Source organism: Euwallacea fornicatus, chromosome 36 (genome assembly GCF_040115645.1).
Source record: "Euwallacea fornicatus isolate EFF26 chromosome 36, ASM4011564v1, whole genome shotgun sequence".
Taxonomy (NCBI): Eukaryota; Metazoa; Arthropoda; class Insecta; order Coleoptera; family Curculionidae; genus Euwallacea; species Euwallacea fornicatus.
Genome location: NC_089576.1, coordinates 292,929 through 305,727, shown reverse-complemented (window position 1 = coordinate 305,727; position 12,799 = coordinate 292,929). Strand labels below are relative to the sequence as shown.

At 38.3% G+C, this 12,799-nt stretch overlaps 3 protein-coding genes across 4 annotated transcripts; 1 reads left to right on the top strand and 2 right to left on the bottom strand.

Moving 5' to 3' along the window:
• The first annotated feature begins 270 nt into the window (after window positions 1–270).
• Window positions 271–1,037, top strand: ND-B15 (NADH dehydrogenase (ubiquinone) B15 subunit). The gene is made up of 2 exons (XM_066300346.1): window positions 271–509; window positions 756–1,037. Exons 1-2 carry the CDS (start codon window positions 372–374, stop codon window positions 966–968), a joined length of 351 nt encoding a protein of 116 aa, XP_066156443.1. The 5' UTR covers window positions 271–371; the 3' UTR covers window positions 969–1,037.
• On the bottom strand, window positions 1,031–3,509 carry LOC136349051 (cathepsin L-like proteinase). The gene is made up of 4 exons (XM_066300333.1): window positions 2,106–3,509; window positions 1,717–2,055; window positions 1,425–1,665; window positions 1,031–1,376 (listed from the first exon to the last, which is right to left on the bottom strand). The coding sequence occupies exons 1-4, from the start codon at window positions 2,244–2,246 to the stop codon at window positions 1,060–1,062; spliced, it is 1,038 nt and encodes a 345-aa protein (XP_066156430.1). The 5' UTR covers window positions 2,247–3,509; the 3' UTR covers window positions 1,031–1,059.
• A 423-nt stretch (window positions 3,510–3,932) lies between these two features.
• LOC136349049 (procathepsin L-like) lies at window positions 3,933–10,536 on the bottom strand. Of its 2 annotated transcripts, XM_066300330.1 has the most exons (5): window positions 10,311–10,536; window positions 7,879–8,189; window positions 6,735–7,082; window positions 6,199–6,442; window positions 3,933–4,521 (listed from the first exon to the last, which is right to left on the bottom strand). In XM_066300330.1, the coding sequence occupies exons 2-5, from the start codon at window positions 8,176–8,178 to the stop codon at window positions 4,190–4,192; spliced, it is 1,224 nt and encodes a 407-aa protein (XP_066156427.1). In that variant the 5' UTR covers window positions 8,179–8,189; window positions 10,311–10,536; the 3' UTR covers window positions 3,933–4,189. The 2 variants fall into 2 exon arrangements, with proteins under 2 accessions (XP_066156427.1, XP_066156428.1); XM_066300331.1 differs by lacking the exon at window positions 10,311–10,536 and having other exon boundaries at window positions 7,879–8,208.
• Window positions 10,537–12,799: the final 2,263 nt, after the last annotated feature.

Below are 12,799 nucleotides of genomic sequence, written 5' to 3'. Positions count from 1 at the left end.
CCAATGCTGAATTTCATAACTTCTTGTAGTAAGATTGCTCATAAAATTTCAAGGTTCCGAAAAATTTACTTAAAATTGGCCAATATTCTATGGGAATCAACGTATTTTAAACTCATCGATCGAAGGAACGAAGAAAATGTTCCCCCATATCCCTAGTTGCGGCATTGCTGCATTTTTTAGTTTAAATTAAATTAGCTTAGGTTAACGATAAGGTGTTGATCATCGGTGACAGCCAACTGTCACGTTTCCTTCACCATCCGAAATATAACCTCACTTTTTAATCTCTACCCTTATGACATAACAACATAAAATTCTTCAATTGATTTATTCTCAAAAGGGCCCATAATTGAGGTCTGAAGCTTTTTTGAATAATGTCCAATTTTGATGTTAGTCCAGAAACTCAGAGAATAACACAGGAAAAGTTGCAGCGGAAACTGTACTTGCGTAATGAATTTTTAAAGCAGAAAAGTGACCCTTTTCGTCATGCTAGTGGGGCAGGAGGGACTGTTGTAAGTATCTACTGTAACTTATTAAATAGAGTGATAGAATAATATTTGACACAAAAGTAGCTACGTTATAATACCATTGTCAACTAAGAATAAGTTATTGGTTCCATTGCAGGTACTAAAATGTGTTTTTGTCTTAGAGAAGGCACTTATTTTATGTAACATGTCGTTGATATGTGCTTGTTGAAATTTATATCTATTCGATTTCCCCTCTTTCCATGTAAACATTGAATTAATTACAAATTTCAGTTTGATTCTGCATTATTAAGATACCAATCCCTTTCTGTCAACTACTCTCAATTCTTCAGACCAAATGGCAAGAATATATTTCAAGGAATAGTTTACCTAATTATGCCTATGGTTGGTTGTTATTATATGATCTACAACTCCAGGAGAAAAAAAGAAGAAGCCTACCGTAAGGGTGAAGTTGCCTACAAGGACAGAATAAAGACCATATGTTAATAAAAAAATTTTTGGTGTAGTTTGTATAGAGTCTGCTGCCTTTTTCAATTAAATCAACAGTATACTATGCTTTTTGTGTGTTTAAATAAATCTAATTTAAAATAGGATACATCATATATGAGGCAATATTACATTGATTAGCTCTATTACGAATCAACTTGAAATAGCCATTTTCTCCCCATGAAGTTCCCCAGCTGTTCTTGATTAACCAGTATTCTCTTCCGTTCTCTATTCCATAACCAACTACCACAACCCCATGATTTACCCTGCCAGGTAAGCATTCATCATCCCTGAAAACTCCTCCTGCGTAAAACTGAAGATTTGAGGCGTCTATTGCCGCTGATATTGTCCCTATTGTGGCCACTGAGTGGAGCAAAGAGAGCTCGTCTGCTGGTATTGTTTGGAAACCTGAAATGAAGCTTTAGGTATTTTAGTTAATGGAATTATCAATGCAACCTGTAAGGGAAATTTTAACGCTATTGATCGTTTGATAATGGCAACCCTGTTGAATTCCAATATAAGGATAATCAATCAATGAAGATATGTCATGATTTTTAAGATATTGGAAAGCATTGGCCATCCAACCTCCATTACATCCATTATTTACTGTGTCCACTGAGCAGTCAACTAGGTTTTGCTCACTAAAAGATAAAAGTTTTCCGTGTTTGAGGAAGTATTGAGTTTCCAGGGCTCCCACCTAAAAACTTTTGATAGGAAATTTCATTAACAATTAAGTAAAATTGCTTACCGCACTAAAAGCCCAACAAGAAGCGCAGGCTCCCTGATGTTTTACAGCAGTTACAGCCCCATGTGATCTCCAATCAAAAAACTCTGGTACTTGTCTTGTGGTTCTATTGCTCGCCGGTAAATCTCTCTTAAATCTATTGCTCTGCGGTAATTTTATCGTTAAGTGTTTGTTTATGAATTCTTCCTTGGTCATATCGCTAAACTCAGTAATGCCTACTTGAAAATCTATAAGGCCATTTTCAAATTTTTGTCTAAAATCGTTGATTCTTATAAGATTGTTTTTAAAAATGTCGAATCTGTGCAGGCTCTCTTCAGGGGAATATTGTTTGAGATAGTCTTTCTGCAGAGAAAAAATTATTTTCTTTTTCTGTCAGTAATGGAGCTTTATACCTTAAATTTGATCCAGTACTGTGCAGCCTCCTGCCCAAAGTCGATGCGTTGATCATGAGGTAGATGTTCGTGGAATTGTGTTATCACAGAATTAACCGTTGACACAAACAACAAAACTAGTAAATGATACGCAGAATTCATGGTTTAAGTTGTAGAGTTTTGTGGAAAAAATGGTAACGCTTTATATTAACCAAAAGTCACGCTCAGCGTAATTTTAGCCACTATTCGGTTAAATTTACCGGAACCGTGTCATACATTTTAATTTTTTGTGTTAATTTGGGATGTAAAAGATCCTTTAGTTGGCTGAATTAACGGGAAACCCAATGTTAACAGCGAGCGGGCAATTTTTTATTCATTGTCGAAGGTTTTAATAGAAACATGCAGGGTTGTATTGGACCCAGAAATTGAAGTGATAAGAAAATACACTGCGTAGCGCATAAGCCTACAAGGAAAAAAACTTGTTATTTTTTAAATGGTACATCTTGTATATTTTTGCATATTTCAGCTCCTAGTTGAAATCTAGAGGGTTTTTTTGTTCTATATTCTCTGTGTTTTTTGCTAAGCAAAAAAATGTAAAATTGCTCAAGTTTTCATCCGCAATTCTGACGAAAAAGCCATAACCCTTTCCAAAAGAGGTAAAGCAGCACGAAAAGCTAAATTTTCGACCATAGGGGCTCTCAATTCTATCACTTAGATATATTTAGATATAGGTTAATATTTCCTCTTTCTGCATCGCTTCCGAAGAGGATGTATTGTCAAGCGGATCCATCGTACTCTTGCCATAGTCTTGAGATATTTTTTAGAGAGAACATCTCTCGGGTCGGATGTAAAAGAGTCCGTGCTCGGTTCCTTGCGCTCGCCACTGGAAGTAGTAGGCGCAAGGAAACACTTGGAGGTGCGCATAGAAGGGTTTGCTAAGAGAAACTGATTAAAGCGTTTTTACCTTAGAATGTAATTTCTATAGAAGTCGAGTCACTGACCATTGCTGTAACGGTTAATTGAACTGCACTTAGGTCCAGGATTTGACGTTGCATTGTTATTTGTCACAACCTCAAGCTTAAACGTAAGTGGGGTTTACAATTGACATGTAGGGAAAGTTTATCCAGGGACAGACGAAGAAAAGCGAGCGTTTTTCGAGCATAAATCTTCTTAAGCCCAGTGGCTAGCTTTTTCCGGAATGTAATATGAATGGTAACACCCATGAAACTAAATTTCTCGTTAAATTAATCGTCGCTGGATTAGAAGATTGATCGGCAAAATTCATAATTCAAAAATGGCAGCATAGCGTTGTTCGTTTATCGTTGAAACAAGATGGTGGCTCGCATATTGTGAATGAGCGAAGGTCACCGGAAAATTTTCTAAAATAGGCGCAAGGTTGCCACGTTTTATTTTCCTACAGATTTTTAAGACGATATTACGTCTTAAAATATGTTGTGACATGTTTTTACAGTGATAATTTAAAATATTTAATTATTGTAATACAAATAGAATTATGAATATATTATGACCTCACAATTTAATGGGTCGAACATGGAAATGTAAAGTTGAAGTTCCTGTACCATCTTATGTGTAATAAAAAGTATATAGATAGGTGTATAGTGGGATATGTACCATTTCGTTTCCTTGAACTTAGTACTTATAGTCGTATAACTATATCGTTGATATTCGAAGTTCTATAGTAATAACCTCTGTTAGATTGGCGGTCGAGGAAAGCTGCAATGTGCAGCACTGAAGAAGAAAAAAAGTTATTCCGGCGCCAGTCAACGCAGAACATGTGATTATAATTAAGGCTATTAATGAACGGAAAACGCATTGAAAAGCAACATAGACTCGTCAGGAATTATATTACAAAAAAGAAATTATTTTGGCAGTAATTGCTTGGTCTCTGTTCAACTTAGCAGACACGTAGACGTACTCACATCTTTTAAAAAGGGCAGACCGCATCAATTCAAAACTCTGCCTACATATTCATTCTTATAAAAAGTTATTACTTAAGTGGCACTTTAAAATCTTACTTTTACGGCAGACCAAATTCTTGACTATTCTAGTAATAACAAAGGAACTAATTTACAAAAATTAACCTACTAGACCAAAGGATAGTTGGCCTGATTGGCAATTCCGCAATGGTTATTGGCGTCTTTCGCCATTTTCACGTACCCTCCCAAGCCCCACTGAACTCCATACGAGTTCTTGACCAACCAGTATTTCTGCCCATTGGGCTCTTCGCCATAGCCCACCACCAATACCGCATGGTTCATTTCGTCTTGGGTTTTACCGCAGTCCGGCTCGTAATAAACTCCATCTGAGTAGAACTGGAAGCCATCTTTGCTAGCGTCTATGGCTGCGGCCACTGGGCCTAAGGTAGCCAATGCTATTTCTATTCCCTTTTCGTCGCCTTCGGCTATGTCCACGTATCCTGGAAAGATAATTGTGATGTTTTTTGGTAGAGTGCTGATGAAATTGTACAACAAGATTGAATCTATTGTCCAACGTATTTGTCGGCGAAGGATATACTATTTAGTTAATGTGAATACCAATTAGTTTAAGTTTGTTTTTGTCTCGTTAAGTGAAATCGGGAAAAATGTGTTTATTTATTAATCGGGGTAATTATGAAAAAATGCCAATTATACTCCCCCCACACACCAAGACCATTCGCTATATATTTTTTTTATATGAACCAAATTCGTCAGTAAAAAGTGTATTGTTCGAAACAATGCGGGTCTCTTCGAGCTGGTACTTGTATATTCAAAGTACTATCCAAGAAGACAATCGTTGTCATCAAGGATATTGCGAATTAGTCGCCGAATTTACTGAAAAAATCGCCGTGAGGTCATCATTGGCTGCTGGTAAAACCGGGTCTGATTTGAATCTAACCGATTTTGCGCTTAAGCGGCTGAATATGGAGTAGGCACTTTTTGTCGTCAATTTAAGCATATTTTTCGCTACAACAAAATCGGTTCTATTTATCTGAATTTTTAAAATCTAAAATCAAATCTACAAAAAACAACTTTGCGGTAATTGTGATTTATTAGCGCGTAGGTGGACACTTTCGAGATACCTAATAATAGCTCCAGGGGTTTGGCGTGATGCAATAATTTATTTATAAAATATCAATGGGTATAATTTATGGATCGTGGATCAAGTTGTTGTAACTCCCTGCATCAATAACTCGGTTTTTCCTGGTTGTCGCTTATAGTAATAAATCTTCACAGTAATGACGCAAAAGATTTCTGGTTTTGACCACCGGACCCATCCGTACCGTTCTTCGCTGTTGAATGCTATACCAAAGTGCCTTTTAGCTTCCTCGATACATTAAGTGGGCGGCAGTCGAGATAGATAATTGCTCGAAGTTTCGCCAAATCAATTTGCGAGTAGCTGAGAAAATGGCAACGCAGCGCTGTGTATTTGTCACATAACTAACATGGCTTCTTACGTGACGCACACGGACAAAACTCTAAATTGCTTGAAGCAGCATTGCCGCGATGACTTTTTTTAAGTTTCTTTGCGGAAGCTTTGAAGCGCCTTTCAGGTCATCAGTAAAAATATTTAAAGGCATTTTCACGCTTTTGCGGAGCTAAGACTATCCAACCATAGAAATTCGAACTTGAATTTGAACAAAACCACACCCATCCACATGTGGTTGTGCGGACAGTATCAACGACCTCCAACATTTAACCGCATCGAATGGATTAATGGAAGTTGTTTCGGCTTTACGATCTGTTTATCGCTCAAAAACTTTGCAAAATCACGTCTCTTGTGAAGCCCAAGGTCTTACACAACCGAGTCATTTTTCAACAACATTGAAAGCTACACAAGAATGCAATTTTGGCTGGAAGATTACATTGACTTATGGACATGATATATACATAATTAAAATTATTAATTAATACAATATAACACTGTCAACAGCTTTAACATTGACCAGATTAATAAACTAAGTAAAGTTCGCAGTCGTGAAAACTGATTAAATCCATTAAACTACTAATTTATTCTCCGGTCTCAGTTACAGCTGCACGAGGTCCAGCATGTTAATCATTTATAAGTGCCGCATGCTTGACGTTTCAATTAAGGTAATGAGAATCGGTCACTTTACCAGTGCATTGAACCACGACATTTTCAGGCCTGAATCGGCATTGCTGATTATCGGTCCCTTCATAGGGGTACACCTCTTCTCCGTCAACCCCTCCATTGGCCCTAACATACTGAAAAGCTGGGTCTACTAGTCCTCCCATGCATCCATCATTTCCATAAGATTTGGAGCAGTCTATTAGGTTTTGTTCGCTTACATCTACCAACTGACCGCTTTTCCTGAACCAGTGTCCCTCCAGGGCACCGGCCTGAAAACAAGAAAAAGCCCATGTTATGCAACAGCTCGAAACAACACCTTATTGTACAACAATCTCCTTGTCCGCATTTTCAACGACTTTAAAGAAGCTGCGCTAATATTGTTTAGTTTATCTCCATCATCATTTTGTACATTCTCTCTTTCACACTCAATCAAAGTCGCTTCCTATTGTTTTTGATTAATACAATGGCGGGCCCAAGGCTGACGGAAGAATAGATTGAACACCTTGCAATGACTCGCTCCAAAGTTATTCCACCGTTTTTGGGTCAATGCGCAGGACTTACCGCAGCGAAAGCCCAGCAGCTGGCGCATGTGCCCTGTGACACCACCGGGGTTACAGCCCCTATTTGCCTCCAATCTACGCTAGTAGGAAGAACCACATTGGCACTAGGGATGAATGTAGTGGGATTAGGAACTCCGGTTCGGGGGGTGGTACTCCTGTTAAAACCGTTGAGCAGTTGGGTGAACTCGTGATGGAGCAGGTCGCCGTAAGGATTGAGTTGTTGCACGTAGTTGCGTTTGCCTTGGCTGTATTCTTGATTAAATCGGGCAATTTTGGCTCGATTTTCAATGAAAACCTCTCTTCGAAAGGATTCGACCTCTGGGGAGGGATAGAGTTTATTGTATGTCATCTGTAAAATTAAAAGATTTGTTTGAAAAATCGTAAAGGTCGTCGGTAATTTCAATCGAGGATCGAAAAACCGGATTTCAAATTCGGTCTTGAAAGAGTTTTTTGAAAGAGATTAAGCAAAGGTTTCGTCATCAAAATTATGGGTACGATGGGTACCAATGGATAAATTTTAAGGAATTTTTAAGGTCAAGTTTATCAGATATTTTTAACCTTTCGGTGTTATGCAACTTTTACTTTTTGTTATCCGATGATTAAGAAGCCAAATATGTGTTTATTATTCTGCATAAATAATGTCGCACTATTCAGTATTCATAACTGCAAGGAAAAAACGTTTATTTTCCGTCGCGGTCGAGATTTTCGACATTGGCGAGATTAACGTGCAAACAAGCATTAAAACGTAGAGTCGGCAATATCAAGTCCCCAGCTCGCAGCAAAGACACGGAGCACAATCTCGACAAAATGGTGAATGTCGATTTATTAATTATAATTCAAGCACTAGGCAATCGACGTGCTCAATTTTTAGTTGCCCCGCTGCAGTCCGCTCTAACTAGCGGGATTCAGACTTGCGAATAAACGTATTTGAAGTAAAAATCTGGACCCATAGCTTAGCGTATACTGCTCAACTCACACGTGATTGAAAACCTTTGTACCCTCTCTTCAAGCCAAGTGCCGATAAGTGCTTGAACGTTCCGCGAACTGGACAGTCGCAATTCGGGACGCCCCCTAACCAATTAAGGCGTTCCAGATTACCACACGGGACACTCTGCATAACGCACCAATTATTTTTACGTTCGTACCTTGAAAGCTTTCCATTCTTCCTCAATAAGATCATCCGCACTAATCGGAGTCAGCTTCTTCATCTCGTGTTGAATGTACTGCGGATCGTGCAAAGACTGGAACGAAAATTTCGGGACGTCCAGGTCCAAGCCTCCGGCAATGTGAGAGTGCGGCCCTATGGCTACGTTCCCAGGGCCGTGAGGCAGTGTTAGGTATCTATGGCCTTTTCCGGAAAAAAATCCCGGAGCTTTCAGGTGTAAGTCGTGGCTGCTCGCCACCAGCACGATGCAGCACAAGATGTAAAATAGTAGATTTTCCATTTCGGTTCAATCTGAAAGAATGATGATTCCGTTGACAATGACCAGGATGCGTGTTAGATCCTGAAATTTATTGCATGTGGGATCGTGCGGGATGATTTATAATTTACAGGAAGCTTTCTCTTCTCCGAAACGTATACGGTTTGATGCCTAAGTAGAAAATATTAAGAAGATTTTCTATCGACAGATAATTATATAGCAATTATGAGCGATTTGGCAATCCGACTGAAGATATTTCTTTAAAAAGCGGCAGATGTCCGTTTAACGTATTAATTATGTCAAGCTTCGAAATGAAGATAATAAATTGTTAAAATTTATTATATTGGAGCGTCCAAAATTATTCTCAATTTGGGAGCGAATTAGACAGAAAAATAAAATAAATCAAATGGAATGTACCGGACTTTCGAAGAGTCTCACAATTTACATTAATCAACTTTATTGGAAAAAATATTTTATGGCTGTTCCTAGTGAAAGGAAAGAGAAATACGAGGTGTTCGGTGGGTCGGTACAGTTTGGGCTCAACAAGGCAATGGGGAGAGTGCCCGAGGTAAACCTCACATTAACCTGTCACCAAAAGACCATGCCGCGCATCACACTTGAATCGTAACGTAAAAGAGTGGAAAATGCATTTGCAGTTTCGAAGAATCTCCAAGTTCACTGTTATATGGTTCAGGTCAGTTCAAGCTAGCCGGAAGTTCTGAAAACTGTTTGAAAATTCGAAATTTTTGAAAAAATCCGAAAGTGGCGCCTTCGCCACTGAAAAGTCCTGAACATTTACATTAACAAACTCTTGTAAATTTTACAGAATTGAATAATGATATCGCGGTGACCGAGCGCGTTTTAGATATTTCGTCTGTGTTATCTCAAGGTTTTAATATCGATATCAAAGTTTTAATCAGCAGCCTGACTGAAAAGGTTGCTATACGGACATTCAGTGGATGGAAACATTGCCACTTCCTACTACATCAGGTGGATTAATCAGAATTCGTTTTGCCTCTCATTAATTAAACGCTAATTAATTTTATGCGTCAGAAATTCTGATAATGTGCATAAAGTTCCTCTCAGTTTGTGTCATGCCGGATTTATTCGGCGCGCGAAGGGTGGAATGACGCGTCGGAGGGGCCCTGTGCCATTTTGCTCCGCACAAATCCAGCCTTAAGCGGAGCTGTTAAGACAACAAGATTGTACTGTGTCCGACGATACTTCTGCAGCTGTACGAGCTGTTGCGAACCTTAATTAATTACCTATCGATATAACTGATTGATTAGTAATAATAAAATAGCCACGTAAATGGGTAATTATTCAAATTAGTGGAAATCCGCCATACAGGACTAGTTTTTCACCTCTTACAGTGTAGTAATTGTGAGGAATCTGATCGTGGTTACAAGGCCGCAAATAAATACCTACATTAATTTTATTGTCACAATTATTTGCTTTTCCTTCCCCTGCTTTGTTGGAATTTAGTACCGCCGTTTCTCTAATCGACTCGTCCTTTGCACTTTTATTACACGATCGAGAATATTTCGTTATGCAAAAATGTATGAAGTCGATTTCGAACACCTCCCAATGGACTCACGTGATAGATCGGGAATGGGATATTGAGCATGAGGACTTGGGAAGCACTCACGCACGAGTATTACACAATGATTTTCTTTCATTTCTGACTTATTAACGCACGAGGACGTGCGGGAAATGGAGGCTCTAACATCGCTTTCCTGATAACCACACGTGTACCATAAAGGCAGCTTTACGCACTATTTAGCGCACCTAAAATGTCGACTAAGCGATACGAGTAAGGAAAAGAATCTTTATAGGCGCAACTGTGTTCGCCTTTTTAGCAAGATATTAGGCAACAAATCGTTAACTTATTATTAATTTTTAGCTGATAAACGTTTAAGGAGCCTACCCCTTTCCTAAACAAAAGGTCACGTTTTATTGATCATAATCTTTGCGAAAGATCACGGTTTATTGCACATTTCTAACCGCAAAGCCGAAGCAACCCGTTCGCAGATCGGACACGTGCGGCCACGTTAAATGTAAATTTTTTCCAGACCTTCAGGCCCTTTTTATCAACGGAGAGGCTCTAGGCAAATCCGGCAAGGATCAGAAATATTTCTTGTAATGGCTCAGCTTACCTGTTTAGTCGAGTGTCAAATAGCACTTCTTCCTGATTCACGAAAACCGAAAACGGAGCCGAGGTGCGACAGCGAAAAGTGCGTTCTTCGGACGGAGGAAGCGGATCTTCTCCGGAAGATTTGCCCACCGATTTCGAACTACTTAATGGTACCGCCAGCAGTAAACATAAACAACAATCCACACTTCTTTCGAGATTTGTGACCGTGACGTACACATTTCGCAGACACCTTGCACTCTTTTCTGATTGGAATGGGCTTGGCTAATAGAAAAAGGTAATTTTCAGTCGGGAAATTTTCATGAATAATCCCTGAGAAGGCAAATTACTTAAAGTATTTCACGATAAGTGGGAACAGGAGGAAGAGTCAAGGCAGCTCCCGACCCGGAAAGTGTATTGCGGTAATCGTGTGGGGCAACCAGAGAAAAGTGCTAGAGTTGATTAGCTGTGTTACAATTCGGATTCTCTAGAACTCGCACGAGTCCGAAAATTGTCGAATTCGAAAATTCATATTTTTGCTACACACTGAGGAACCAGGACAAAAATTAATATAATCGACAGCCTGAAATAACGGACTGTCCATTAAAGTAACGGGCGTACATATGGATGTAAGGCAACCCATACCATATGGAAGATGAGTGCAGAAAAATAATCATAAATTCAATACCTCGAATGTAATTGGCGCTTCCCCGTTTATAAATGGCAAATTTATGTATGTGTATAAAGCTACATCTTATATTACAACACGATTTCGTATTCGTAATGGGTATTTTAATGAAAAATTCGTAGGCGTTATACTATTTATGTTTTAAAGTGTAGATGGAAATCCATAGATATTCTACCGTTTTTAGTATGCTCTTTAACTTGAGCAATTAGCATTATGCCCTGGAGAAAATTGCTACTTCTGCATCAAGGACTAATGGGATCACTATAGCTTTCAACTTTCTGTACAGTAGCAATCAATATTAGGCAAAATCAAGCAAAAGGAAAGGGTTCGCTTACATCTCTTATTTCAATGGGATACCCTGCATTTAGATTCTTAAGCTGTTTCCATAAAAAAAAAACATGCAATTTCCTAATGATCCCAAATTGGACATTTCCATTTAAGCCTTTTTATAGTGACGCTTTCGGCCAAGTGGTTAAGTTTACATTTTTAATGCTGACGTCATTTTCAAAGAGAATTAGCGAGTGAAAAATGTCACTGTAGCTCTTAGGATATGAAAAAAAGCTAATTAATGATACAGAATGTTTTGCTTAACATTTAAACTACGAATATTTTGAAAGTCTGTCGGCAAATCATTAAATGTTAATAATAATCACGATAGAAACGTTGTGAATTGTGCTTAGGATATTTTCTTTTAATATTAAGTTATGAATTAACATGCTGATTTTGCCAATTGAACAGGACACTATGTTCAATTTAATGATCACCTTTTAAGGCACGAAATCACACTTCCAAAATTTAAAACGATTTTGGGCACTCAGAGTCATTCTACTATTTCTCTTTTTTCGGTTATGAGTCCTGTTTATCGTCGACAAGAGAGATTTAGTGATTATTCGTCTTCTATGATGTGCTTACAGCCTTCAATTTCGTCTTCATTAGCCTACGCACAATGATCAATTGACGTTTCCCATATTTCACACGAATATTCAGATACGGGGTCGGGTGCTTGCGAATTTTTTTCCCTTACAATATATCTTTTCCCCAATTTCAGACTGATCTTAATCTTAATAGAACCAGATACCAAATACTCCAGAGTTAATATTCAGTAAAATGTTATGTTCATTTTGCAGCGTGCTACAAGCGTTGATTACTTAGACCTTCTTTAGAAAAGAGGCCTGCGGGTTAGTGCACTCAAATGACGAAGAAAACACCTATTATCTCGTAGAAAGAATAAATAATTAACAGGTTTACATTTGTGTCTACAGATAAGAGCAGCATTAATTGCGCTGCGTTCATTGTAGCGATCATAGAAGTTCTTTTTTAACCTTCTGCAAATAAAAACGTTGACTGGTGCAGCATTGTACAGAGCCGAATGCGATGGAACACCAGGCGCATCGAGGAGTTGCACGAATACCAATTTTGAGGTGCAAAATTTCAAAAAGCAAAGACGTGATACAGTTTGTTATTGGTCAATTCATATTTCCTACTTCGAAGAGAAATTCTTCAAAAAAACGGTAAAAGGTTTTCCTGAAAGATTTCGAAGAACAATACTAATTAAAAATTTATACGGCATTGAATCCGTCACGTTCATCGTTAATATTAACAATGGGCCGCTATGAACCTTACCATTGTACCTCAGTCTTTTAAAACTTAACAACTCCGAGGCTTGAATAATATATGTGATTGAATAAACTTAATTCTTTTATAAATAATAATCATAATTATTTTGCAGCGCTCCTGCAAGAAACTCTCCTCCACCAAATTATCAAGAAACACTCTTCCACCAAATTATCAAGAAGCACTCCTCCACCAAATTATCAAGAAGCACT

What these genes read in the sequence shown, in the direction of transcription:
- ND-B15 (XM_066300346.1), top strand. Translation starts at nt 372, where the DNA reads ATGTCCAATTTTGATGTTAGTCCAGAAACTCAGAGAATAACACAGGAA. An exon ending in GTGGGGCAGGAGGGACTGTT is followed by an intron (nt 510 to 755) that starts GTAAGTATCTAC and finishes TACAAATTTCAG; the next exon opens with TTTGATTCTGCATTATTAAG.
- LOC136349051 (XM_066300333.1), bottom strand. Translation starts at nt 2,246, where the DNA reads ATGAATTCTGCGTATCATTTACTAGTTTTGTTGTTTGTGTCAACGGTT. An exon ending in CTTGTTGGGCTTTTAGTGCG is followed by an intron (nt 1,666 to 1,716) that starts GTAAGCAATTTT and finishes AAAAGTTTTTAG; the next exon opens with GTGGGAGCCCTGGAAACTCA. An exon ending in CGTTAAAATTTCCCTTACAG is followed by an intron (nt 1,377 to 1,424) that starts GTTGCATTGATA and finishes GCTTCATTTCAG; the next exon opens with GTTTCCAAACAATACCAGCA.
- LOC136349049 (XM_066300330.1), bottom strand. Translation starts at nt 8,178, where the DNA reads ATGGAAAATCTACTATTTTACATCTTGTGCTGCATCGTGCTGGTGGCG. An exon ending in AAGAATGGAAAGCTTTCAAG is followed by an intron (nt 7,083 to 7,878) that starts GTACGAACGTAA and finishes TTAATTTTACAG; the next exon opens with ATGACATACAATAAACTCTA. An exon ending in GCTGCTGGGCTTTCGCTGCG is followed by an intron (nt 6,443 to 6,734) that starts GTAAGTCCTGCG and finishes TCTTGTTTTCAG; the next exon opens with GCCGGTGCCCTGGAGGGACA.